The sequence below is a fragment of the Drosophila ficusphila genome, unplaced genomic scaffold (assembly GCF_018152265.1).
Source record: "Drosophila ficusphila isolate 14025-0441.05 unplaced genomic scaffold, ASM1815226v1 contig_791, whole genome shotgun sequence".
NCBI lineage: Eukaryota > Metazoa > Arthropoda > Insecta > Diptera > Drosophilidae > Drosophila > Drosophila ficusphila.
The window spans coordinates 9,252,545-9,277,568 of record NW_025064737.1 but is presented as its reverse complement, the minus strand read 5'-3'; the positions used below and the strand labels follow the sequence as shown (position 1 = coordinate 9,277,568).

The 25,024-nt window shown below is 42.0% G+C and overlaps 4 protein-coding genes across 4 annotated transcripts; 2 read left to right on the top strand and 2 right to left on the bottom strand.

Annotated features, from left to right (window-relative positions):
- Positions 1–159: 159 nt before the first annotated feature.
- Positions 160–2,640, top strand: LOC108097986 (peroxidase). The gene is made up of 5 exons (XM_017200616.2): positions 160–1,403; positions 1,467–1,806; positions 1,863–2,058; positions 2,117–2,222; positions 2,282–2,640. The coding sequence occupies exons 1-5, from the start codon at positions 181–183 to the stop codon at positions 2,361–2,363; spliced, it is 1,947 nt and encodes a 648-aa protein (XP_017056105.1). The 5' UTR covers positions 160–180; the 3' UTR covers positions 2,364–2,640.
- A 54-nt stretch (positions 2,641–2,694) lies between these two features.
- Positions 2,695–8,270, bottom strand: LOC108096177. Its single transcript, XM_043209235.1, has 7 exons — positions 8,240–8,270; positions 7,493–8,176; positions 6,543–7,211; positions 5,884–6,419; positions 4,607–4,646; positions 4,167–4,541; positions 2,695–4,100 (listed from the first exon to the last, which is right to left on the bottom strand). The coding sequence occupies exons 1-7, from the start codon at positions 8,268–8,270 to the stop codon at positions 2,695–2,697; spliced, it is 3,741 nt and encodes a 1,246-aa protein (XP_043065170.1).
- Positions 8,271–8,999: 729 nt separating this feature from the next.
- On the bottom strand, positions 9,000–23,628 carry LOC108097631 (peroxidase). The gene is made up of 9 exons (XM_017200062.1): positions 23,225–23,628; positions 11,763–11,932; positions 11,498–11,704; positions 11,231–11,442; positions 10,287–11,031; positions 9,919–10,075; positions 9,491–9,860; positions 9,323–9,428; positions 9,000–9,263 (listed from the first exon to the last, which is right to left on the bottom strand). The coding sequence occupies exons 2-9, from the start codon at positions 11,930–11,932 to the stop codon at positions 9,155–9,157; spliced, it is 2,076 nt and encodes a 691-aa protein (XP_017055551.1). The 5' UTR covers positions 23,225–23,628; the 3' UTR covers positions 9,000–9,154.
- On the top strand, positions 16,758–18,612 carry LOC108097641 (adenylosuccinate lyase). Its single transcript, XM_017200074.2, has one exon. The coding sequence runs from the start codon at positions 16,886–16,888 to the stop codon at positions 18,329–18,331; it is 1,446 nt and encodes a 481-aa protein (XP_017055563.1). The 5' UTR covers positions 16,758–16,885; the 3' UTR covers positions 18,332–18,612.
- Positions 23,629–25,024: the final 1,396 nt, after the last annotated feature.

Below are 25,024 nucleotides of genomic sequence, written 5' to 3'. Positions count from 1 at the left end.
AAATTATGCTCGCATATTTCTGCACGTTCTTTAATCTTTTTTTGAATCTTACCAAGAATTTTGCATTTTGTTATCACGTCTCCGGAGCTCGGAGATCGTGCGGACCGGCAATTGGCGGAGTTCTATATATGGGCGCCCATTCGCTGGTGCTGCATTGAGTTCCGTGGTGTCGTCGGTGCTATGAGAGTGTTTCTGGTGGTTTTGAGTGCGCTGGCGGTGGCGTTGGCCACCCAATGTCCGTACTCGTCGATGGAGCCCTTGTCCAGGACCAAAAGGAGTGCCTTTGATATTCGTCCTGGCGTTAGTGACGCCAGTTTGGATGCCATAATCAAGGATTTTCTGCCAAAGTTTACTGCTAACAATGTGCACAATGCTTGGGCGGTGCCTTCTGGTCCTCAGCAGCCTTTAAGATGTGGAGTTCCCCCTCGCGACTGCCTAAATGACACACGTAACCTGCACTATCGGAGTATCGATGGATCCTGCAACAACCTTGTGTATCCGGACTTTGGCATTGCTGTTTCCCCGTACCGCAGGCTTTTGCCACCCCGCCAAGTGGAACAGGCTCCCAATGCTCGATTGATATCCTTGTCGCTGTACGGCGAGCACACCACCAACGACTTATTCCGCACCGTGGCGGCTATGCAATGGGGCCAGTTCGTGGCCCACGACATCAGTCAGTTGAGCACGCAGGGAGCTCCCCTGGACTGCTGTGCCGAGCCACGTCATCCCCGCTGTCAGGTCATCAATCTGCCGCGTGGAGGACCCATCGCCTATCATACGGATAAGACCTGTCTGCATTTCGCTCGCAGTGTGTCCGAAGCAGATGCCATTTGCCCGAAGAGCGGTGCACCCTATCCCGAGAAGCTGTCGGTGGCCACATCCTACTTGGATCTCTCATCCGTCTATGGAAACACTCCCGCACAAAACAGAAAAGTGCGTTTGTTTAAGGGAGGTCTTTTAAAAACGAGTTACACGAATGGACAGCATTGGTTGCCAGTAAGCCAAAATGAGAATGGCGAATGTGGAGTCAGGAACGAATGCTACAGCATGCCGGACAGGCGGAATCGCTTCTCGCCCACCATCACTCTGCTGCAAACTCTGCTGGTGCGGGAACACAATCGCCTGGCCGAGAATCTGGCGCTGATTAATCCCGATCACAGTGACGAGCGCATCTTCCAGGATGCGCGCAAGATCAATATCGCCCAGTTCCAGAAGATCACTTACTACGATTGGCTGCCCCTGTTCGTGGGTCGCACCTACACCTATCTGAATGGATTAATCTATCCAGTGGAGCCAACTGAATATGTGAACGACTATGACGAGTCGGTGAATCCTGCTGCCTATGCGGAGTTTTCTGCCGCAGCTTTCCGATACGGACACAACACGATTCCCGGTTGGTTCTCGTAAGTTTTGAGTTTATTAGATTCGTTATGGTTTTCTTATTAAGTAATGTATTTTATTTAAAGGCTCGTTGCCCCCAATCGAAGCTCCAACCAAACCCTGCGCCTGAGCGACTACTTCGATCGAACGGAAACCATTAGATTGCTGCATTCTGCAGATAACTTTGATGCCTTGTTGAGAGGTTTGGCCACCCAGCTGCAAAAGAGATCGGATGGAAACATTGATCGGGAGATCAAGCACTATTTCAACCGCAAGGAGTTCGAGGATTTCGGTTCCGATCTAAAGTCTATTGATATTCAAAGGGCAAGAGATTTCGGGTTGGCTTCCTACAATGATGTGCGGGAGTTTTGTGGACTGCGAAGAGCTGTGGATTGGGCGGATTTCGCTCATGAGATCCCCGGAGAGGTTCGGGATTCAATTTATTTTATTTTAACTTATCATTATAAGCCTGTATATTACAGAAAATCTCCCTCTTGCGCCGGTTGTACGCAACTCCGGATGATGTAGAACTGAGTGTGGGTGGCACTTTGGAGTACCATGTTCCAGAAGCTCTTTTTGGACCAACTCTATTGTGTGTTGTGGGAAAACAACTGTTGAACACACGACGCGGCGATAGATTCTTCTTTGAGCGAGAAAGCGCAGGAGGCTTTACACGCGGTAAGTTAAGAATAACGTTTCAATAGAGTTCAATTTAATATATTTTTTTCTTTTAAAGAACAACTCGCTGAGATCCGTAAAGTAAGCCTGTCCAGTTTGTTCTGCAGCAACGCAAACTATCTTCACCTAATCCAGCCAAATGTTTTCGTATTCCCTAACTCACAGTAAGTTTAATAACGCCTTACACTTAACATTTGTTTTTAAACCTTCCCTCCTTTTATAGCAATTTACTTCTTAACTGCAATTTCATACCGCAAATTGATCTTAGCAAGTGGCAGGATACCAGGCCCCAACTTGTGCACTAGTATTATTCCTATTGTGTGTATCTAAAACAAATTCGTTCGACCAATTTGTTCTTACAGATACCAACCTTTTTATTTATTTAAATTTTAAATTCGTATTGTCTCAACTCAATTACACAATTAAAAAACAAAAGTCATTTTGTTTTTAAGTTTGTGGAACCTTCAAAACTATATTGCTCTAATAAGCTCCATGGCAATAAAATTAATTGTTAGGAACAGTGTTGTTTTCTTTTTATGTTTAAAATGTTCACAATAAAGCCCACACAATATAAACAAGCTATATAATTTCTTCTATAATTTTTTGTATTTAATTTTTATGTTTTCAGACTCTAAATCACATATCATGGAAATTTGCTTGTGTGGTGTCTATTGCCTCAGGCGTAGTTTCAATTTGTATTGATACAGGGATACCGAATTCCGATTCTTTAGGAGTGGAAGATATTATTCGATCTTCATCAGCGATTACGTTTCCCATTGTGGTTGGTGGGTCATCCGGTTCTGTATTGATAGTTACTGATTCATCGGTTGAAGTGCCTGGTTCTTTTTCCAGATTTTCCAATTCATTTTTGTTTGTTGTTTGCGCATCCGGGAAAAGTGTTGTGTATTCATCTGGTTCAGTTACTTCTGTTGAAGTGCTTGCAGGATTATCGGTGCTTAATAAAGGTTCTAGGGTAGTGGAGCTATCTAAATACTCCTCATTCGTGGATAAATTAGTTGTGGTAGCTACTTCTGGAATTTCTGTGGAGATTGTATTTAACTCATCTGTACCTTTTTCAGTCGTAACCTCTGCTTCAGTTGTCCTTATCTCAATGGGTTGAATAGTTGTGGTTTCGATATCAAAAACAATATTTTCATTAAGTTTGTTATTACTCAACTCTGTAGATTCTTTAGGCGTTTCTTCTTCTTGTTTGTTAACAATTTCGGAGGTTTCATTTTGAATAGTTGTTGTATTAATATCAGGAGATATATCTTCACTATGTGTGGTTAATTGGTTAGGATCATGTCGTTCTATGTGTTCAACTTGACTTATCTTAGGCGTTAATTCGTTTTTAGAGAAAGGTGCCGGCTCTGTAGAATTAAGTGTCTCCGAATTAGGTTGTATTACTCCAGCTTCCAAGTTGGACACCTCATTCTTTATTGAATTACCTTCGGATACTTTTTCATCATGAACGGGTTCTTTGATTGCCATTTTATTACCATCATGCTGTACTTCTTGATTTATTGCGTAATTAATTTGACTAATTTTCACAACCTTATTGGTTTCGTTTTTCTTTTGGTGCGATGCGACTTGGTTGGTATTCAAATTTATGGTAGAATTTGCTTTTAGTGAATTCGGCTTCATGACAAGATTTGTTCCATTATTTTTAGAAGCTGAAGGCCGACGTTTTGAATTACTCAAATTAGTTTTATTGGTTGTACTGGTGTTTTTAATTACCTTTCGTTTGCCGATTTGTGGGCTTGTTTTATGACTTTGGGAATTGGACACTGTTTTTCGGTTCTTATTTGATGTGTTTATCTTGCTGCTCTGATTAATTCTTTTGCGATTGGAAAGTGGAGAAGCAGTCGGTCTTTTGCGATTTTGATTTGTGTTTTGGGTCAGTTGTGATCTAACGTTAAGACCCTTCAATTTAATGGAATTTACCCGCAAAGGCTGCGTTGCCTTGGGTTTGTTTGGTTTTTTAATTGCCTTTCTGTTGTCAGGTTTTGTTGGTTGCTTTTCATTGCTTTCATTTGTGGTTTCTTTTTTGGGCGGTTGCTCCTCTTTAATTGCGGGTAAATAAATAATTGTTGGAGGTTCTTGTCGGCGATGCTTGGCGGATTTTCCTGGAGATCCAGGCTGCCCTGGTGGTCCAATGGGTCCCGGAAAACCGGGATGTCCCGGTCTGCCCCTTTTTCCACGTTCGCCAGCTTCCCCACGATCACCGCGATCTCCTTTTTCACCGGGTGGTCCTTCCTCGCCCGAACGACCAGGTAATCCAGGTGGACCTGGAGGACCCGGCGGTCCTGGTCGACAATGACAGTTTTGCTGAGATCCATAATATAACGAACTTATCGTTTCTGGGCTGTAGTAGTAGAGGTCATAGTTCCTATGATGTGACTTCTTTATTTTTGGGCGGGACTCTGTTTTAGCCGGTTGAACCGGTGTGAAACTCCACAATCCCTCGCATAATGTTGAGATGGCTAAAATACAAGAAGTTCATTTAAAGCTGTTCTAGTTCTTAAGGTATGATCTTCATTTAGCTCACCTGATAACAGCAGAATTGCCAGCAGCCTCATGTTGAGGCCCTACATTCGAGAATGAACACCTGACCAAATCAGAGCCCGTCTTATATAGACTCCTAAAACAGTAGGGCTTGGTGAGATTTTAATGGGTTAATTGGAAACACACTAAAATTAACATCGCAGATCTCGAATCTCAGACAACTCTGTGATTTTGCATAAATTTTATACCGGAGTGACGAACTTTTACAGGTTTGGGATTCGATGATGCTGGAAGGAAAATAGTCTAAAGTTGTGGTTTATTTATTTTAAAACATTATTTAAACATACATTTTTTTTTGCAACACACGCGCAAAAAGTTTATTCACTTTTGTTTTCTGTTTGGGCTTTGTCCCATTTCTTCACCCATTGTTTTATTCTGGTTTTATTCTGGTGCAATAAAAAATATAGACCGCATAAATGGAACTATCTGCCTTATCTGTTTTTATAGATACTAACGTTTGTTTTTTTTTATGGCGATCATACAAATTGATTTTAAGTAGCGAAATCCGAGATTTCTCACGCAAAATTTAGAAGGTAATAATATAGTGGATCAATAAGATGCACGGAATTCAGAAACTGTCTTAAGTGATTTGGATTTGGACACTCATGTTATTAATGATCTAATAATTCTGATTTAAATATTGGGTTAATCTATTTGCGTCATTCAAGCGTTCGCATAAATTTAAGGGCTGCTCTTCTGAAAAATCTATTAAAGTACATAGGGTTAATAATTAAATTAAAATTCAATAAAAATTTAAATAATTCATAACAATTATTAAAAACAACTACTTTTACTTTTGCGTTTGAAAAGCTTCAAAGCATCCTCTTAATTTGATAAATGGTGTTATGGCAGAATTATTCGTTCGTCATTGATTTAATTATTGTATTTCTTTGTGATTTCACTTTTCACATGTCTTTGTCCATTGTTAAGTTATAGAAAATCACACAAAAGCCGAAGCCATTTCTAAGAACAACGGAACTATTTCGCTGGCTAACAAAAACGCTACTTTATTGTCAAAATACATTATAATTTAATTTATGTTTTAGAAATTTGAAAAGGTGATCTCTTTAATAAACTACATTAAAGCATATTAAATATTGAATTTCATATCACAGAACTGAATTTTAACTTAATAAAATGATACCAAGTGATTATAGTTAATTAAAAATAACTAACTAATCAATATAAGAAAAAGGCACCAAAAATTTAAATTATTTGATTTTTTTTTATTTTCGTGAATCATTGGCTTGTTTATGTGTTATACTGTTCATAGGCATAAATGTGAAACGGATTTCTAGGAGTGCCAATGGCCAGGATAATGGGACCTTTGCTGTTTCGCTGCTCGATTGCATCACCCTCCTCCATCATCATAGTATCCTCCAAGTTTTCATCCAGGTTTTCATCCATACTTTCCATCTGATCCTCCATCGTGGGTACCTCTTCTACTACTTCTTCCCCTTCGACTTCTTGGACATAGTTTTCCGTTTCTAAATTTTGATCCTCCTCATTTGGTTCTTCAACGGATTCACCGGAAGGCACATTTTCCACTGTGTTATCAATGTAGCCATTATATTCTGGGTCCTCGGGTTCCGTTTCTAAATCAGCAGGCTCGTAAGGCACTTCCTCCTCTGGATCCATTTGGTCATTCTCATCGATTATGTTTTCCACGATCTCAACATCTTCATCCAGGAAGTCCAGATCATCTCGTGGCGTTTGACTTCCACTTCCCCCTGGCTCATTGGGTTTTGGTTCATGGTGATGATTATTGTCAGAAGGAGGTGAAGGATGATGGCTATGTCCTCCGTTGTTGTGCGAGGGATGCTGACCATGTCCTCCGTTGTTATGAGAGGGATGCTGCCCATGTCCTCCGTTGTTGTGCGAGGGATGCTGACCATGTCCTCCGTTGTTGTGCGAGGGATGCTGACCATGTCCTCCGTTATTGTGCGAGGGATGATGGTTGTGCCCATCGTTTCCTCCTCCATGATTGTGAGGGGGATGATGGTGATTGTGCCCATCGTTACCTCCTCCATGGTTGTGGGAGGGATGGTGGTGATGGTTGTGACCATCGTTTCCACCACCGTGATGATGCGGGGGATGGTGGTGGTTGTGTCCATCATTGCCTCCTCCATGATGATGCGATGGATGATGCGGATGGTGCCCTCCATGATTGTGGGATGGATGATGAGGGTGATGATGATGTCCGTGGTCACCGCCATTTGGTGGATATGGTGGCGGATAAGGTGGCGGATAAGGTCCTGGTGGATAAGGCCCTGGTGGATGGTGTCCTCCATGTCCGTCGTTTGGTGGATAAGGATATGGACCGCCCTTGTTGTGACCCGGAGGGTAATAGTGATGGTGATGGCCGCCCTTGTCTCCCTTGTGACCGCCCTTGTGACCCTTTGAGGGCCAAGGAACTGGCACTGGCACGGGAATCCAGGGGATTTGAGGTCCTGGTCCTGGATAGGGTCCGGGTGGTGGGTAAGGGTACGGTGGGTATGCTGGAGGCGGTGGTGGAGGAGGTGGTGGAGGTGGAGGCGGAGGAGGATACACATTTCCTGGTGGTCCTGGTGGGCCGGGTACTCCCATTCCTGCAAGGGATTGTGAAATTTAAATTGAAGGTTTAAATGTATTAAAAATTGTTAACTTGTTAATATAAGTGAAGGAGAACAATATGAAAATAAAATTAATTTTTGAACTCCGAAATTCCAGTGTCATTAAAAATTAACATTTGCAATCTATTTATACGTTATTGTCAATTTAATTCTTTTAATATTTAAACTCTTTAAGAAGTACATATGTATGTGGAACTTGGTATAAAAAATCTATCAAACAATCCTATATTTTATAATTAGAAAAAGATATAGCTTACCTGGTGGTCCCGGCGGTCCTGGTGCTCCCTTGGATCCCTTGTGGTGATGGTGGTGGCCTCCACCCTTCTGTGGTGGTGGTATGGGAACAGGAACTATAATGGGAGGCGGCAGGATTGGTGGTGGATGTGGATGGTGGTGGTGATGATGTGGTGGCGGTGGTGGTGGAGGTGGCGGTGGCGGCGGCGGTGGTGGTGGAGGAGGTGGTGGAGGTGGAGGAGGAGCCGGATGGTGGTGATGATGATGTTCGTGGTGACCCTTATCGTGGTGACCGTGACCGTGGTCGTGATCATGATCGTGATGATGGTCATCTCTCCATTTGTGACCGGGTGGACCGGGTATTCCTGGTGGTCCAATGGGTCCCGGCATTCCCGGTGGTCCTGGTAATCCGTGATGTCCACGTTCTCCCTTCTCTCCTCGCTCTCCCTTCGAACCGCTGTGTCCCTTGGGCCCCTTTTCTCCAGGTAATCCCGGTAATCCAGGAGGACCCGGTGGCCCTGGTGGTCCCGGTGGACAATTGCAGTGCTGCGGTGGAGGAGGAGGCGGCGGAGGAGGTGGGTAATAGTGCTGTGGTGGCAGCTTGTAGACTACACTTTGTGGTGGCGCTGGAGCCGGAGCTGCTTGAAGTGAGGCTAACAACCTGCCCGATTCCGCATTCTTGGCATTCGCCAGGCTCAAGGCCCAGCCTGAAATGAGTACAGTATCCACTTAGAAATCATCGAAATCCGCATCGGTGGGAAGTCCCTTACCTAGACAGTAAATCACTGCGAACAGCCTCATGGCGAAATGGCATCTGCTGCCTTTCGCCAGTGGATGGATCACTTTTATACCGCCTTATGAACTGTTAATCTGCTATGCACACTTTGTTTAAATCACTTTCATTAATCTAGATTCACCAGAACCGTTATATCATGTCCATTCAGAAATCTGCTCGCCAAATCTCTCGGGAAATATGCAAGCCTGGCCAAGATGATGATGATATCAGATGTTCTCTCTAAACTTATGTAGATTTTATTTCGTTCAAAAAGTGGACCGCCACTGACGTATTAATATGCAAACTCACATATGAATACCGAAAATGTATGCAAAAAAGAATGAATTCTTTGTTGGCGATTGTATGGCTTTACGATTCGAATTAACAATGTCTCAAAGATGGCAGAAAAAAGGGTTTTGTCTCTTAATTGGCCGTTTCTATCATGTTGTTCACACCTCGGTCGCGCGCCTCCATATGATTAACCCCGATCGATCGGAGCAAGCCAAAGATCAACGAAAGTGTAAAGGTTTTGGGAACCGGCGCTTCATTATCCCACCATATTGCATAAGAAAAAGGGGCGTGACGGGGTATCATTCTTGATCTCCGACATTAATAGGATTACTAGTTCCATTGACTTTAGTTTATTGATACCCAGAACCAGATAAAACTGGTGGGGACAGAAGCAGATGTTTGGTTACAAGCTCCTTAGATGATATTGATGATGATAACTAACTTTCAATTGCAACACTTTTAGGTAAATGGTAAAGGGCTTTATTTCTGTACATCAGTTTGGGGGGCATTATCATACAAGGGGGAGAGGTGTTTGCATTTACGATTATGTTACTGATTAAGCTAAAGGTATTTTATATTCAACTAGTTAATAGTAGATCGTCGGGCGAAGTGCCAGCGATCACTTCTTTCCGTAAAGAGCGGACGGATCTACCGCGGCGTATGGCTTATGATCAATCCACTTGGTGAGGTCGACTTGTGGAATATTCGAGCAGGGCATAATGGGATTCCTACAAAACAACACAAATTTATTACAAATTCCAAAATATATAGTTTTATTTAAACCTACGCATGGGAGACAGTCCTGAAAGCCTCAGGCTGAATGGATGAAATGTGGTTGCCATTGTCGCAGAGCAATCGGGCCATACTCGCCTTTCGCAGTTCTTCCAGTTGATCTGTGATATGAATAACAAAATTATAAAATGGGAAACTACTAAAAATAATTATTCTCAATTACCGGGAGTGAACCCAGTGAGCTTGTCTCCATTCTCGAAGAAGAACCGATCGCCCACGCGAGTTCGGTAGAATTGTTCGGTGAGGATGCAAAGGAAAGTGGGTCCAGCCAAAGCTCCGGCCACATGGGCCTCCAAAGAAGCTCCCACAGTCAGATCCACATCTTCGTGACTAATATAAAGCGACTTGAGGGTCTCCAGAATCGGGGGACTGATCAGGTCACCATAGTCCTCCCAAGAATGGGCACGTTTCAATCCGCAGAATTCCCTCATGTCATTATAGGAAGCCAAACCGTGATCGCGATTGCGTTGAATGTCCAGGGAACGAAGATCCGAACCGAAAGGCATGTTTCTCCTGAACAGGAAGTGTTTAATCTGCAGAGGAAAGTTTGTTAGGTAAGAAATTAATTTGATTTGATATTTGTGTACCCACCTGTTTGTCAAAGTTGATATCCGTCAGCTGCTCGGGCTGTGTGGCATGTCCTCTGGTCAGGGAATCAAAGTTGTCTCCAACCTCAATGATGCCGGGACGGTTGAACCAGTCGCTGAGGGTCAGGGAACCCAGAACTTGGCGAAGCTCGGAAAGCAGACTGTGGAAAAATAAAAATATATAAATTAAATATATGATAGAAAGTAATCAAAAAGCTTAGCTGTTTTAATCTTTAATACATCTTATCAAACGAAAGTTAAACCTTAAAAATGCATTAACAAAATATCAATAAGTTTTATAGTAAACGAAAGTTAAACCTTAAAAATGCATTAACAAAATATCAATAAGTCTTATAGTAAATGTCTACTTACTCCAAACGACCTTCGATCTGTGAATGGAAGTATCTGAAAGCGGCAGTTGCATGTTCATTCAAAACCGAGGGATCGATGTTGTGATTGAAATCGTTTATATAGCTTCCTGAAGGAGCCTTGTAGATTAGTCGGTTCTTCAGCATATTCTCTGCACCCAAGAAGATGGGCAGCCATTCGTAGTAACTGATCTGTTGGTACTGGGCAATGTTGATCTTGCGAGCCTCTTGGAACAAAGTGCGATCATCGTAGTGAGGATTCAAGGCGGATAAGGCATCAGCAATTCGGTTGTGTTCACGCAGCAGAACCGTTTGGAGGATGGCCAATCCGGGATTCTGGTTCACTCTCACATCTCCAGCTCGGTAGCACACCTCGCTGGCATCCACGGCATCGCAATCTCCGGTAACATTTCGGGAAAGTGGCAACCACTTGGCGCCATTACGCTCCTCCACGATCATCCGACCTCCATCGAACTCCCGGATATCGCTGTTCTGCTGAATGGAATTGCCGTAGACCAAGGAGAGATCCAGATAGGAAGTGACCACTGTTATCTGCTCCGCTGGTCCTCCGCGATACTGGCAATTCGAGTCCCGATCGGTTAAAGTGCGCACAAAATTGAGGCACTCGGTGCCCACTTGGGAATAAGCTGGATCATGAGGTGGCACAATTATGGCGAAACAAGTTTTGTGGGCGGTGTCCAGACCAATTAGTCGTCCATCGTCGGTGCAACAACGCGTGGGATGCTTTTCTGTGGGTGGTAAAAGTTGAAATTTAGAAAAGTAAAAGCAGCCAGTTTTCGCTAACGACAGGCAATTACATAATGAGTTTCTTTCAGAAATGTTCGATGCTTTCATAAAGTACGTTATACAACACTTTAATCGTCATTGTCTTTTATTGACGACGCTTACATTAATTTATTCTTAAAAAACTCACAAGTATATACTTACTCGATTGGGTGCCTCCTGCTTGCATGCTCATATCGTGGGTCATGATTTGACCCCACTGCATGTTATGCAACGTGAACTCTGGATCTGGGACATCCTTCTCCCCGAAAGCCACCAAGGAAACCAGACGAGCACTGGGCAGTTCGTCTCCTGTCACAGATCTTGTGGGTGCCGAAATGCCATCGGCATATTTGGGAGTCAACAGGCGACCATACCTGAAATAATAGTCTTAAAAATCTTTCTAAAGATAAATTTACCTCTGATTATTACCTGGAGTTGGCCACTCCTAGGCCAGGACGCTCTAGATGGTTGCAGGATCCATCCAGTGTTCGATAAGCTGTTTTCTCACAAGTTGCCGGAGGAGCAGCACAGGACACTTGACCCGCAGTCGGGAAACTATATCCGTAGGCTGATACGGGAGGACTTGCCGGCGAGGAAAATGGATGTTGGGGAGCCGGAGAAGTGGGTAAGCTATTTCTATAAGACATTCACATTAAAAATGAAATAGGAATATAAGAAAGTTCCCATAACTTACCCAACCACAAATGGAGCGGAACCTTGGAGGTAACTGAATCCATGGTAAGTGGGAAAAGCTGGTTGAGGATGATTATGGACTATATGATAGCCCGTGTTAACCTTTAGGCCAAGCGCACTGGAGACGAATCCCAAAAGGGCCAAGAGCAGAAGATCTTGTGCCCTAACCATCTAAAATTTAAAAGAAACAATTTTATTTAAGTTTCCACTTTTGTTTCGCTGTCAATGCAATTGTAATTTGTACTTTAAAAAGTTGTTTTGAGCATAAAGACAATTTTGGTAAAGACAAGTCGCTAAAATGTAAAAGACTTCAGGACAATTAAGATTGCTGGACGGCAAAATATCTTTACAATTTATAAAACGTAATTTGAGATAATTATGATGGCTTGACGATCTACAAATCTTGAAAATTTCGTCAAAAACGTAGAATTCTGTGCACAACATTATTGCTGATTCGATTGCAAGGAATTTGCTTTTCCTGTTACAAGTAAGACATATTAATTCATAATGCTGCAGCTGTAGTCCAAGGTCTGCGCCATTTACGGCCATATACAATCTTTGGCTATGGCATCCTGAACTACATGGGAAAAAGTCGTTAGCACACCTAACACATTCAGCAATTTACGCGATGCTGGTATGGTAACCCACATAAAAAGCAAAGCTTTTTGCAGAGCTACCTGAAGTTGGCCAAAAGAGCATACATTTTATGTATTTTATGTATCCCACATGCTGCAAAGTCGCGGGCAACTTGGCTTCAGCCAACACTACCGACTTGGAATCGTTGGACACATTGGACACATTGAACACATTGGACACATTTCATGTTCGCCGGCTGCAGACGGCAGTGGACTACAAGTGGAACGTTTTGCATTTTTTTGCGGCAACCGATCGATCTGGACTCCGACTCCTTTGCCACCAAAATGGTCACAACAGGTTTCATCACCGTTTTGGTGCGCATTCATTATTATTTATTGCGACATTTTAGTACGAACATGTTCATTGCTCATGGCCCGGCTATCTGGGTATTATGTGTAAGTACTATATGGCGTTGGCCCAAACCCCAGACTCCAGTCCAATGCAAACCAAACCCCCTTGGCTAAAATCTGAGCACAATGAAACGGATTCAGATTCAAATGCTCGGCGTGCAAAGCGTGAAAAGTCTCATAATTGTTTTATGGCAACGGCATATTTGACCAATTTGCAAGATACTTATGTAAACAGACCGAATCGACAGTAATGGTTAGCTTTACATAATGAATTTGTCTGCGGCCCCGTTCTGCCGACTAAGCCAGGTTAAGCCAATCCGAGCCAAGTCAAGCCTAGTCGAGCCAACCCAAGCCAAGTCATTCCCAACCTTTTCCACAAAAGGCCAGCTGCATGCAAATCCGCATCCATCGGCCGCCGTGGCAGAAACCACACAAAATAAAACAAAAGGCAGCCTCCGTCAATGTTTTAATTGCATGCCGTGCAGAACAATGGCCCAGACAACAATTCGAGTTCGTGCCATGAGTCTTACTTTACTTACTTACACTTTCCTGGACCCTGGGTCTCAATTGATCGCCCCGATTGGAGGTGGCCCTCTCCAGGAAACCCATGCCTACACTTCTAATAAGGGGGTTCGAATAGGGAACCCTTAATTGCTTACAAATTATTTGTTAAGACATTTCATTACATATTGTCATTATAGATTGCAAAAGGAACTTATGTTGTTGTCTGAATATTCAAAGTATGTAAGATATGTTTATATTGAAATTAGTCAAGTTATGCCCACATATAGTAATTAAGTAAAGATATTGCAAGGCTATCTACAAAACCAGGAAATGTTTACTAAGTCTCTATAATTATAATTCATTTATAACATATTTGCAAACCATGTTAAACTCGTTCCGAATTTGAAATGATTAATTCGCAAACTACACTTGCATAATTTCTACTATTTATGTTTATCAAAAACTTCATTTTTTCCGAGTGCATCTCTTGGGTCTCTAAATTCGAATGGGGTCAATGGGTGATTGGAGCCGATGATTGGCTGGATTTGAAAACCGCAACGCCAACGTCGCCGCTTGTCAATAGAAAAGAGTGCCGTAGTCGGGTCTCAATTCGAATTTGAATTGCAGTCTTAGGCGGACACGCCAAGGCAATCCATATGCAAGTTAGCACAGAAAACAGAAAACAGAGAACTGAAAACTGAAAACAGAAAACAGCAGCCGTTGGTCACGGCCGTCATCTACATTGTCGATCTTAATGAGCCGCAACTAAGCACGAATGACTGGGACATAAAAATATCTGATGTTGCTATCGCTGTGATCTGGAAAGAACTCAAGAAATGCTCTGAAAGATCTAGGCGATATTCGAATCATTTAGGGGCACATATCGTGGTTGAATGGGTCACAAGAATTGGACTGGCAGAACATTGAGAACCACTTCGATGAATGGCTCGAATCTAATTTAGCATGCAGTCCCTTTCTAAAAATTAATGCATGCATATTATTTTAACGATCACAATAGCCACACATTATTCAAGCAGAGCATGTTTATAAAGAACAATATTCCACTACATTACAATCAATTTTGAATAAATTAGTTTGACAATCCATATGAGGTAACAGCTTAATACCAAGTTACATCTACAACTTTTAACGATCAAGCATGCAAAATTATTTTTAAGATACTAAGCTAACTTGCTAGCAAAGATATTACTTTCAATTTTTTTAATGCATATATTTTTTTAATTTTGTTGCCATTCTCGTAAGATTAAATTTCAAATTGTAAGTGTAATTTTGTGCTTTAGGCACTAAATGTGTTTCGCCAAAAAAAACTAAAAGTCCTTTCAAAAGTTTATTGCTTTACTAAAATTTTTATTTACCTTACCAATCTCAAATCTTTTCGAAATTTTTTAGCTGCAAACTCCTAAAGCAAATAGCCAATAAAAAATTTTACTACAATCCCTGCATATTTTAATGAAAAAACTACAATTTGCCTAAAAGAATAGCAGACTAACATAATGATCTCCTCAAAGCTCACCATTCAAATATTTGAAAATGGTTTCAACCATCAAAAACAAATCAATGTTTTACAACTTCAAAGTCAGCAGACTGTGATTTATGATTGGGTTTGATCGACTTTCCCTACATTAGGAGTGCACAAAAAAAAACCAATGAGTAATGGGTTTTTCAATCACCAGGCGACACAAGACCGAGTGGAGAAAAATGAAAACGTTATGTCATGTTGGCGGAAAGGGCTGAATGGGTTTTGGCCATGCCCAAACTTTTTGCACTCATTATCTTTTTGGATAATTTCATGATTGACATAGACCATACGTAACAGCGGCATGCACTTAAATGTGCAGGTGCACCCAAATGCGGACTGCCATCGGAGGCGTGGCCAACTTGGCCAGATCCAGCTATGAAATTGGCAAACGCGAGCAAATTTTTTACGACTTTAACGACATCTAATTAAAAACGAATTCATATCCCAAGCTATTTGGTGATCATTAAAGTGTAAAGTAGTAAATGGGACGCCTGCACGGAGCCGTGCTGCTGTGATTGATTTATTGGCTGGCTATGGTCGGCGATATATCCATAAAAGAAGTGCTCTGCAACCGGAGAGCGACAACATCATTGCAATCGGTCCACGGAGGAGGTATGAAAAACACGCCGAGACTACGTGGCGTGCACACAAATCGAGGACATTCCGATTTGTCCGACCGATACAGCAACAAGCACTAATTGAAATGGCCATTTAAAAGGAAAGTGTCCCAAGCCTCGAGGTTTTCGAATTGGTGGCTCATCAGAAGCTGTCAGGTGCTCTGGAATTTTTCTTTTAATTTTACGGGTGCTCGAGTTTCGAAACCCTCGAAATCCGCGCGTTAATTACAAAAATTTGTGTGCGTGTCCCGTTTCAAAACAAAATTTATGCAAGACTGTGACAGTTTTTTGTCAAAACGCCGTCAATATGCAATTTCATAGACAAGACTCTCAAGTGATTTACACAACCAGTTGGGTTAGATCACCAGATCTCGAGGGGATTGAGATCGAAATCTCGTGCCGAGGCCCACGCTCTCGGTCATTTGGCCGGCGAATTTTTTAGCCTTCTGAATTTGGCCGCCATTTGGATATTTTCACACATGCCAAAATGCAATTTGCAATCGCCTTAGATGCGACGCACTAATTGATTCTTTACTGTCTGCGCCGATTTTGTCGGACCAGTTCTGTTCCAAGTGCCCACTATTTTTGGATGTTAATTATTTTCATGTTTTGGCCCGATGTAAATTAAAATTGTCCATCAAGTGCTTCGCATTTTTACAACAATTCCATGGCTTTTTACGGCATCTCATTAACATAACACGGTGACAAACGGTTAACACAGATTTGTATCTTGTGGCGTAACGAATTTTTGCAATTTGAAGGAGGAGATTATGATTTATCTTGATAACTATAAAAACTAGTTCGTATCTATAGCTGTTGAAGTTACTTAATGTGCACGTTTTTACAAATTTAAAAAATTCGTTTTTTGTGTGAACAACTAGTTTGGCCTACTGACTTTTTTTTAACTTGTTTGTCGACTCCTTTGATATTATGTTTGATTTTATAATAAGTTTTAAATGATGAAGTTGTTTATTTTAAATAATGCAATAAACCTGAACTGATTTTAAGCAATTGGTGTTGATCGATTTTCGAATGCGAATATAAATTAAGCCATCACCTTGACTAATTTGGATTTATTTTAAATGCACATTTCCCGGGCGTTCCCGATAGACCAATTTTGTACGGCACACGGTGCTTAAGTATTCGTACCTGTTTTAAGACTTTAGACATGTTGTGTTCAATCAACCAATTTAACAATTTAAAGCTCTTATATAATATTTTGTTTTAGTACTAGGCAAACTACTTTTCAATAATAATTGTAACGGTCCAATTTCGAAACCATAATTGGTATATTTCGGTATGTGAATCCGGTTGGTATATTTAGGCGCCCTACCGGCGGTCACACTGCTCGACCACATGTGAGAACCGCTCATTAAGCAACAGTTGTTTTTCGACTCTTAGCCTGTAATTGCGCCTAATTACCTGTCTAGTGTTTGTGATTTAAGAACATAATATAAAAACATATAACACCTCTAAGATGGCAAACCAATACGAGGGCTACAAGTCGCCATTGAGCACCCGGTATGCCAGCAAGGAAATGCAGTTCCTGTTCAGCGACCAGAACAAGTTCTCCACTTGGCGCCGGTTGTGGGTGTGGCTGGCTAAGGCGGAGAGCCGGCTGGGATTGGAGATCAGCGAATCGCAGATCGCCGAGATGGAGCTCCAGATCAGCAACATTGATTTCGAGGCCGCGGTCGCCGAGGAGCGACTCACTCGCCACGATGTGATGGCCCATGTTCATGTTTTTGCCAAACAATGCCCATCCGCTGCTCCAGTTATCCATCTGGGAGCTACCTCGTGCTACGTGGGCGACAACACGGACTTGATTGTGCTGAGGGATGCCCTTAAACTGCTGTTGCCACGAGTGGCCAGCGTGATTGCCCGTCTTAGTCAATTCGCACTGACCTACAAGGATCAGCCTACGCTGGGATTCACCCATCTGCAACCTGCCCAGTTGACCACCGTGGGCAAGCGTGCCTGCCTTTGGATCCAGGATCTAATCATGGACGAACGGGCCCTGTCGCGCTGCTTGGAAGATCTGCGCTTCCGCGGTGTGAAGGGAACCACTGGCACCCAGGCATCGTTTCTGCAACTCTTTAACGGAGATGGCGAGAAGGTCAAGAAGCTGGATCAGTTGGTCACCGAACTGGCTGGTTTCAAGAAGGCCTATGCTGTGACCGGACAAACCTACTCCCGGAAGGTGGATGTGGAGATTGTGGCGGCGCTTTCCAGCCTGGGAACTACCATCCACAAGATGTGCTCTGACCTGCGCATCCTGGCCTCTCGCAAGGAACTTGAGGAGCCTTTCGAGAGCACCCAGATTGGCTCGTCGGCCATGCCTTATAAGAGGAACCCCATGCGATCGGAGCGATGCTGTGCGTTGGCTCGTCATCTCATCACCTTGTTCAGCAGTGCCGCCAATACCCACGCCACTCAGTGGCTGGAACGCACTCTGGATGACTCGGCCAACAGGAGGTTGACCCTCTCCGAGGCCTTCCTGGCTGCCGATGCCGCTCTTCTCACCCTGCTGAACATCTCGCAGGGATTGGTGGTCTATCCCAAGGTGATCGAGCGTCACATCTCGCAGGAATTGCCCTTCATGTCCACGGAGAACATTATCATGGCCATGGTGAAGGCTGGTGGAGATCGCCAAGTGTGCCACGAGAAGATTCGCGTGCTGTCCCAAGAAGCAGGAGCTCAGGTGAAGCAACACGGCAAGGATAACGATCTGGTGGACCGCGTCCGCAAAGATCCCTACTTCTCGCCTATTCTGGAGCAATTGGACACCATACTGGATGCCAAGACCTTCACTGGACGCGCCAGCGACCAGGTGGGCGAGTTCGTCAAGGAAGAGGTGGAACCCGTGCTGGCACGCTACTCTGAAGCCCTGAAGAACGTTCAAGACGTCAAGCTGAACATCTAGACGCCCATTATGTTGCCCTGTTGTTGTAATCCCCAAGTTCGATTTCGTAAAATACACACGTACATTCGCACCTAATCAACTGCGTCAGCCACTGGATGCAGTAAAGATTATCGCAATAGACTCAATGGGTCGAAGGCAGTCAGACCCCCGGCGTGATTTGTCTTTCTGTTTCTGTTTTTGTTTTTGTTTTTTTGCCAGCTTATTTACAATTAAAACGAAAAAATAACCACAAGCCTCGTCGAATCGAACTCGAGTCGACGTTCTTGATCTGAGTAAACATATTTTGCCGCCTGTGCCTTTGCCTTTCGCCACTCGGGCTGACATATCACGACTCCAATGCTGCCGCAGCTCAGTAGGTCTCTGGGTCCCATGCCGATTGCTATACTTTTAATTATACAACATATAAAACATATTACATAGCCCAGTGCTGAGAATTTTCTTGTTAGCGGCATTTCTTACTGCTCGCTTGCTACTGGTTATAAACTGGTAAATATCTTATGCTTATGATCTTATTTCCATAGTTAACATTGTTGTGCTGGAAAACGAAATGTAACAATAAAAGTATACGAATCATAAAAGTAAATGTGCAACAATTGTGAGCTTATCAGAAACAGCATCTTTAGAGGAGGTCGTCTAATTGTAGCTGTTGCTAAATGAATTATCACATTTAATTGACTGCGGTTAAATCAGATAAGATCGCACTGGGGTTATTCACTCTGTATGAGATAAAAACTTATAGATTGAGGTGTTGTATTGGAACGTTTAATATATATTTACTAAACTCATAAATAAGTCAAAAGCGGATGTGAACTTAAAATGATGAATGAATCTTGTAGGCATAAACCACCCGCTGCTACCAAAAATTTAACTAATTGCAGAAATCTCCAGCTGGGAGAGCTCGCCTTTACTTTTTAAAAAGTAATAAGACTCTTAAGTCTTACCGGTGGGTTGCCACTCAAAATTCGCTTTTTATGTGCCTCTTTATAAGCTGTTAATAGATTTGCTCGCCACCAATTGGTAGTTATAACATTTTAATCAACCTGGCAAGTTTCCTTTTTGGTCCGACCGATCCGACTGATGGCTGTGAAGTAGTGATGAGCCCAACTTGTGCCGCACTTGAGTGAGCGACGTGCGACAAGCTCTCGACTAATTAAGCCCAGTGTCGCGCCATGTAAAACAAAGAAATACACCGGAGACAAGACGGCGATTTATGATCCGCTACCTGGTTGAATACAGTATTGACTCGCTGCAATTAAATCTAATGTAATTACAATGGTCCGGTTAACACGCAAAATACGGCAGTGACAATGCCAACCAGAGCAAGGAAAACTCTTGCAATCACAGCCATCGCCGCCGAAGCCGAAGCTATTTGAAAACGGAAGCTACCGAAAGACAATTCGTGGGGCACGCGAGACACAATACAATTTCTTCATTACTTCTCGCACTCGAAAATGTGTTACTGCAATGTCGGCTCGTTTTTCTGGGGATATGCTTTCACGCAATCATTTTGAAAAGGCCGCCGCCCTTATTTAATCCGATTTCCCAGCACCATTAATCGTTCGCGACCTTCTTGCCTGGGATTTTCGGCTAAGCCGGCTGGGATTGGATTGGATAATGGTGTCTGAACGGAGGCAACTGAATCTCCAGCTGCATTAACGAGTCGTGCCGACAACTCTGACAGACGCCCCATGGTGAATCAGCTAACCGACGAGCGGTTACGGACCAACTGAAGTGGTAATGGGGGCCAATTATGGACGGTCCATGTTGCTGCCACTTGTTGCCACTTGCTGCCGTTGACCGTTGCAATCGCTTTTTGTTTTGTCTCTCGCTCTCTATCTTTATTTTTTCGGGGTACGGAGACCTTGACTTTGAAATTGAAACCGAAATTTATCTGCTGGAAGGTGAAATTGGCAAACTGGTTGGACACGAATCCCCATCCGCTTTCTTCGGCCTACAATCGATTGGATCATTTGGAGTTCGCCGACTGCAGTTGGTATTAAATCATGGCAATTGTCTCGAATTACCAACCGTGAAATCGTGTCCAATCAGTTATGCAAAAGAATTTGACTTTGTTAGCATGCGCTTAAAATGATTTAATTACTGACACTTAAAACCGTCTCATGATAAACATTTTTTGGTTTTGGAACATTAACTATTGGCAAGTTCAAATACCTGAATGGCTTTGCTTTAAATATTTAAATGTGTTTTCCTGTTTTAAATAATATTAATTATAATAGAGATCCGATACGGATTGAAGATTATCCTGAAGTTTTGCCAAGCAAGCTTATAATTTGAAAGTCTGTGGTCATCAGCCACATTCCACGAACTCCGCAGCTAATTAATTATTCGATTGTTAAACTCGTTCGGGTAATTGCAATAATTGGCCAAGCTTGTGGGGTGCTCAGTGGTTCTGGGGCGAATAAAACCAGCAAACGCCATGTGGGCTGCGCACGCGCCGGTCTGTCTGCCGTGAAGGAGTCCGAAAACCGAGGCGGTTTCAGCCAGCGCCTTCGATTTGGCAAGCCAAATCAAGACTTGAGCACGAGTTTGGGTGCAACACCCATAAAAACGCCCACTTCTCTAGGTGACCAGCAAGCCAGGCTGCATATATTACTCCAGTTATTTTTAGACACCCAATGCGTAACCCAAGAGATATGGGTTTAATGGGGCTCAAGCTCGTCAAGTTTTACTATCTTTTTTGATATGTCTGCAGTTTCGAGCAATTCATTTACATTGGAGTGGCTAGAGTTAGGATTTTAGACTGTTTTTTGGTAGTTAACCCGTTTCGTTCACGCAATTCTGGAGCGTATTGATACATATAACTGGCCTAATTAGCAAAAGTGAACACCAGAAGTGAATTATGCATGCAACTATACTAATTGGAATGGGGTTGTCAGTTGCACAGGTTGCTGTTTCTTGTTTTTCAGGTGATACATGGCTGTATGTAGTTCCCAAAACTAACCTCTGCCATTGTTGGAGGTGTCGTGACTTCGAAGCCCAGGTCTCATTATTTCCTTTACAAGAAATACATTAATTTTATGTGAGATCAACCCACAGAGACGGATACAAGCAACACACCTGCCGATATTTACATATCGGCGGCCCAAAGATTGTAAATGACTTCTGGGTTTAAAGCTAAATGGCAGCTCGATAAAAAAGCATAAGCGTTAAGACCACCAGGTGAATGGCAAGTCGTCAGATGCAGTGAAAAATATATGAAAGTATTAAGGCACGCGTCACTATTGGCTGCGTTTGCATAACAGGCTTAAGATTCCGATCGAGAGAGAAAGTAAAGCCCACGTAAATCCATACAAATACATAATAAGTCATGAACGATCGCAAACCTGATCCAAATGATCGATTTTAATGTTCTAGTTGAATTATTTACACAGTGCTAAATTGACAGAAAAGAGGAAAATGAATTGTCTGCTATGCGGAGCATATATCACAGCTGTCAAGATCCGAGATATATATCAAAGCGCTACAACCGATTCAAAAACATCGGACTTAGAATGCAATAAATAGAAATCAATTCGAGGCATTCAAAGGCCGCAGCGGGTGCTGATCAATGTGGTTTTTTGGTTTTTGGTTTTTGGCTTTGGTTTTTTTTTTTTAGTTTTTAGTAGACTGGAAACCTTTGTCGAAAGACCCGCAACGGAAACCTGAAGGTCGTTCGCATTGGAGATCTCAAAATAATTGTCTTGCTTGTAATTAAAAGATTTGTTACTTTCAACGCAATGCTTTGGGTCACTCGTTTACCGCCAACGGCTTCGAGTGCTTTTTAAAAACAACGTTTGACCGTAATTTTTTATTAAAATGTGTAATTTAGAGCAGTCTTTAAAACCGGTATGTGCTTTAAGTACGTGGAGCTATTGAGCTTCATAATTGGCCATTAATTAAAATACTCATTTCGTTTCAAAACCAAAGCTGTTAAGGGATCTGTGTGTAATTTGCAAAAACGTTTGCCTAATGTTCTGCTATTATATATTTTAATGAAATATAAAAATTACTTTCAAAGCGAGGGCTTAAGTTGCAGATTGCTGATACGAGTAATTAACATTGAGTGCAAAGCACTTAAACCATTTAAATTAAATTAGTAAATTGGAAATAAATCTAGTTTTTGTACCCGTTTTTGAATCGGCGTGCCCTTAGCTTTGAATAATAAAATAAACTAATCATTCAAATCATTAAAAGCAATCATTGCAATTTTGATTTAAACAAATCCGCTTTGATTTAAATGTGATTTTGTAGATTTCGATATTTGGTGCCCTCATTTTTTCGCAAATAACATAAGCTCTGTTTATTGTGGTTTTCAAATTACAGCAAAAAATCATTAACATATGATCTCACTTATTTTTTGTAATTTTTTAACCGTTTTGTGTTGCCGTTATGCAAATGTTATTTAAAAATATTTCTAATCTAATGAATCCTAAGAATTACTTGTTTAATTAAGTTATATTTATATCTGTATTATATTTTTGAATAAAATCTAACAGAATGGTTAACTTTATGGTTAATAATTTTTGGCCAATTAACTACTGTGTAAATTGTTGTTAGCTGTTGGCAAAATTTTTATTTTAAGGTATACTTGTCCTTAAAATAAACTTATACTGAATTTTAAAATTATTTTATAGTTTTAATAAACTTTCTTGTTAACGAAATCCAAACAGCCGTGATGATTATGTTATTTACACGTCTTTCTACTTGTGATATTTTTAATTAGTTAGTTGTTGTCTTTTTGATGATAGTCATTTTATGGATTTGGCAAACTTGCTTGTTAATCTTTTTGACAGTTAGAGATTACTTTGTAGATTTGATCGGCCATAAAACTTGTGTGCATTTTTACTGGCATTAAACTGCGTTACCGCACTTTTTCGAAGAAACCATACTTACGGTAGCTCGAAGCGAATATCCTTTCTCCCGACGATTAATCAACAGCTTGTTTGCGAACACAATGTGGTTCTTTCACTTTTATTGCCAACGATTTTTGGGAAGAGGAGCGGGAGGGGGAATCCCGCGTGGTACTCAAACACCGTATTTACAATCCACCAATTTCGAGTGCGCAATCGCGAATTCCACGCTGAGGTGAGCAAATTGCTTTGAATTATGTTGGTTTTCGCGATTACAATGGACGTGAAAACAGTTCACAGTTTAATTAGCCACTGGTCGCAGTTTTGCACCTGCCCACAGCAAAATTGAGGGCTTAGCGCTAATCCGTTGACGATTAAATTAGATATAGGTGGTAGTAGATAGTATATATTACTGGGCTTCGGATCGAATGGTTAACTGTGGCAAGGCCCAAGGCGAACTAACTGCGCTGCCGCTGAATTTGGGCCTTTTATAACGAATCAGCTGCGCTGCGCCTGCGCAAACGCTAGCGTTAGCGTTTTTTAAGCCGCATATCCGCGGAGAGCCAGACTGCTGGCCGGTTCCACTGTACTTGTATCTGCGAGTGTGTAAATCAAAAACGCTGCCCGCTTTTTTCCTCTCTGCTCCAATTTAATGGCGCTATTGAAAACGCTGTGCCTTATGCTTTATGTAATTTATCGCCGGACAGTTGTCGTTTTTGGCCAGGACCTGCATATCTCGGTTAGGTTTTAAGTGTGCCTAATGTTATTGGTTATTGGTCTTTATCGCACAAGAGGTGATCATGGATCACCTATCCAGTGACCTTTTTGAGTGCCAACTCTTGTTCGAGTGTCCCCAACACAGCTGTGACCTAGAGAGCTTTTCTTTCGAAAACGTTTCGAAATCGGAGTCTTGTGTCTTGAGTGTGTCACTGGCTGTGCGTGACCGTCGTTATGGCTAATTGTTTTCATTAATTAAGCATTCGGGCCGTCCTAGAGCTTAATGTACTCAAAATGGGGGCACTATGCAAAGACGCCCTACAATGTTTTAGTGGGAATGCAATAGTTAAGAAATGCAGTAGCTTAAGTACACCCAAAATTAAAACATTTGGGTTTGAGTTCATTGCAAACCGGAAACTAAACAAATTTATAAACCTCTATGCTTTAAGATTGTCAAATTTGAGCAGAAATATGTTAAGATATTTCGCAGAATTAAATGGTAATCTTCATCAAAAACATTTTTATTTGATTTCCGTTTAATTAAATGTTATATTCCATAACTGAATCCCAAACCCATACAATACAAGAAAGACCACCTGGTATTTTCACAAAAAAGCCTAAAGAGCACCCAACAGAAACCAGCGGATCGTTTAAAGTATTTCTGGCCGGGAATGTTTGCTGCTGTCGGAATCAATCGCATTACCAAATCACCAAACAGTTAGTAATTATCTGTCAACATTAACTTGCCGTAAAATGTGCGGCCAACATAGTTGCATGGAAAAAGTCAACGGGCATTGGAAAAAACAGACTGGCATTAGATACATTAAATTCACACACAATTCGGTCTGTCAAATGCAGTACAGATAGATTAAGAGTGCTATCCGTAACAAAGGTTGACAAAAAATCAAGTATCGGTCATAACGTGTTTGTTTTTTTCGCTGTTCGTTACAATAAATTTGTGTATAATTGATTTGATTTGAACGTCTATTAAACCCAAATAACCCGTGGACCTGTTTGTGCGTGGCGCGTAATTGCAAAATTAATTCGTTCTAATTGGCAAAACCGCCGCAGAAAGCGAAACAATTGGACATCGGTGGCAACTGGACAAACTCGAAAAATCAAATTC

What these genes read in the sequence shown, in the direction of transcription:
- LOC108097986 (XM_017200616.2), top strand. Translation starts at nt 181, where the DNA reads ATGAGAGTGTTTCTGGTGGTTTTGAGTGCGCTGGCGGTGGCGTTGGCC. An exon ending in ACGATTCCCGGTTGGTTCTC is followed by an intron (nt 1,404 to 1,466) that starts GTAAGTTTTGAG and finishes TTTTATTTAAAG; the next exon opens with GCTCGTTGCCCCCAATCGAA. An exon ending in TTCGTATTCCCTAACTCACA is followed by an intron (nt 2,223 to 2,281) that starts GTAAGTTTAATA and finishes CTCCTTTTATAG; the next exon opens with CAATTTACTTCTTAACTGCA.
- LOC108096177 (XM_043209235.1), bottom strand. Translation starts at nt 8,270, where the DNA reads ATGAGGCTGTTCGCAGTGATTTACTGTCTAG. An exon ending in CGCAGTGATTTACTGTCTAG is followed by an intron (nt 8,177 to 8,239) that starts GTAAGGGACTTC and finishes TACTCATTTCAG; the next exon opens with GCTGGGCCTTGAGCCTGGCG. An exon ending in GGCAATTCTGCTGTTATCAG is followed by an intron (nt 4,542 to 4,606) that starts GTGAGCTAAATG and finishes CTTGTATTTTAG; the next exon opens with CCATCTCAACATTATGCGAG.
- LOC108097631 (XM_017200062.1), bottom strand. Translation starts at nt 11,932, where the DNA reads ATGGTTAGGGCACAAGATCTTCTGCTCTTGGCCCTTTTGGGATTCGTC. An exon ending in AGCAGGAGGCACCCAATCGA is followed by an intron (nt 11,032 to 11,230) that starts GTAAGTATATAC and finishes TACCACCCACAG; the next exon opens with AAAAGCATCCCACGCGTTGT. An exon ending in GCTCACTGGGTTCACTCCCG is followed by an intron (nt 9,429 to 9,490) that starts GTAATTGAGAAT and finishes TTCATATCACAG; the next exon opens with ATCAACTGGAAGAACTGCGA.
- LOC108097641 (XM_017200074.2), top strand. Translation starts at nt 16,886, where the DNA reads ATGGCAAACCAATACGAGGGCTACAAGTCGCCATTGAGCACCCGGTAT.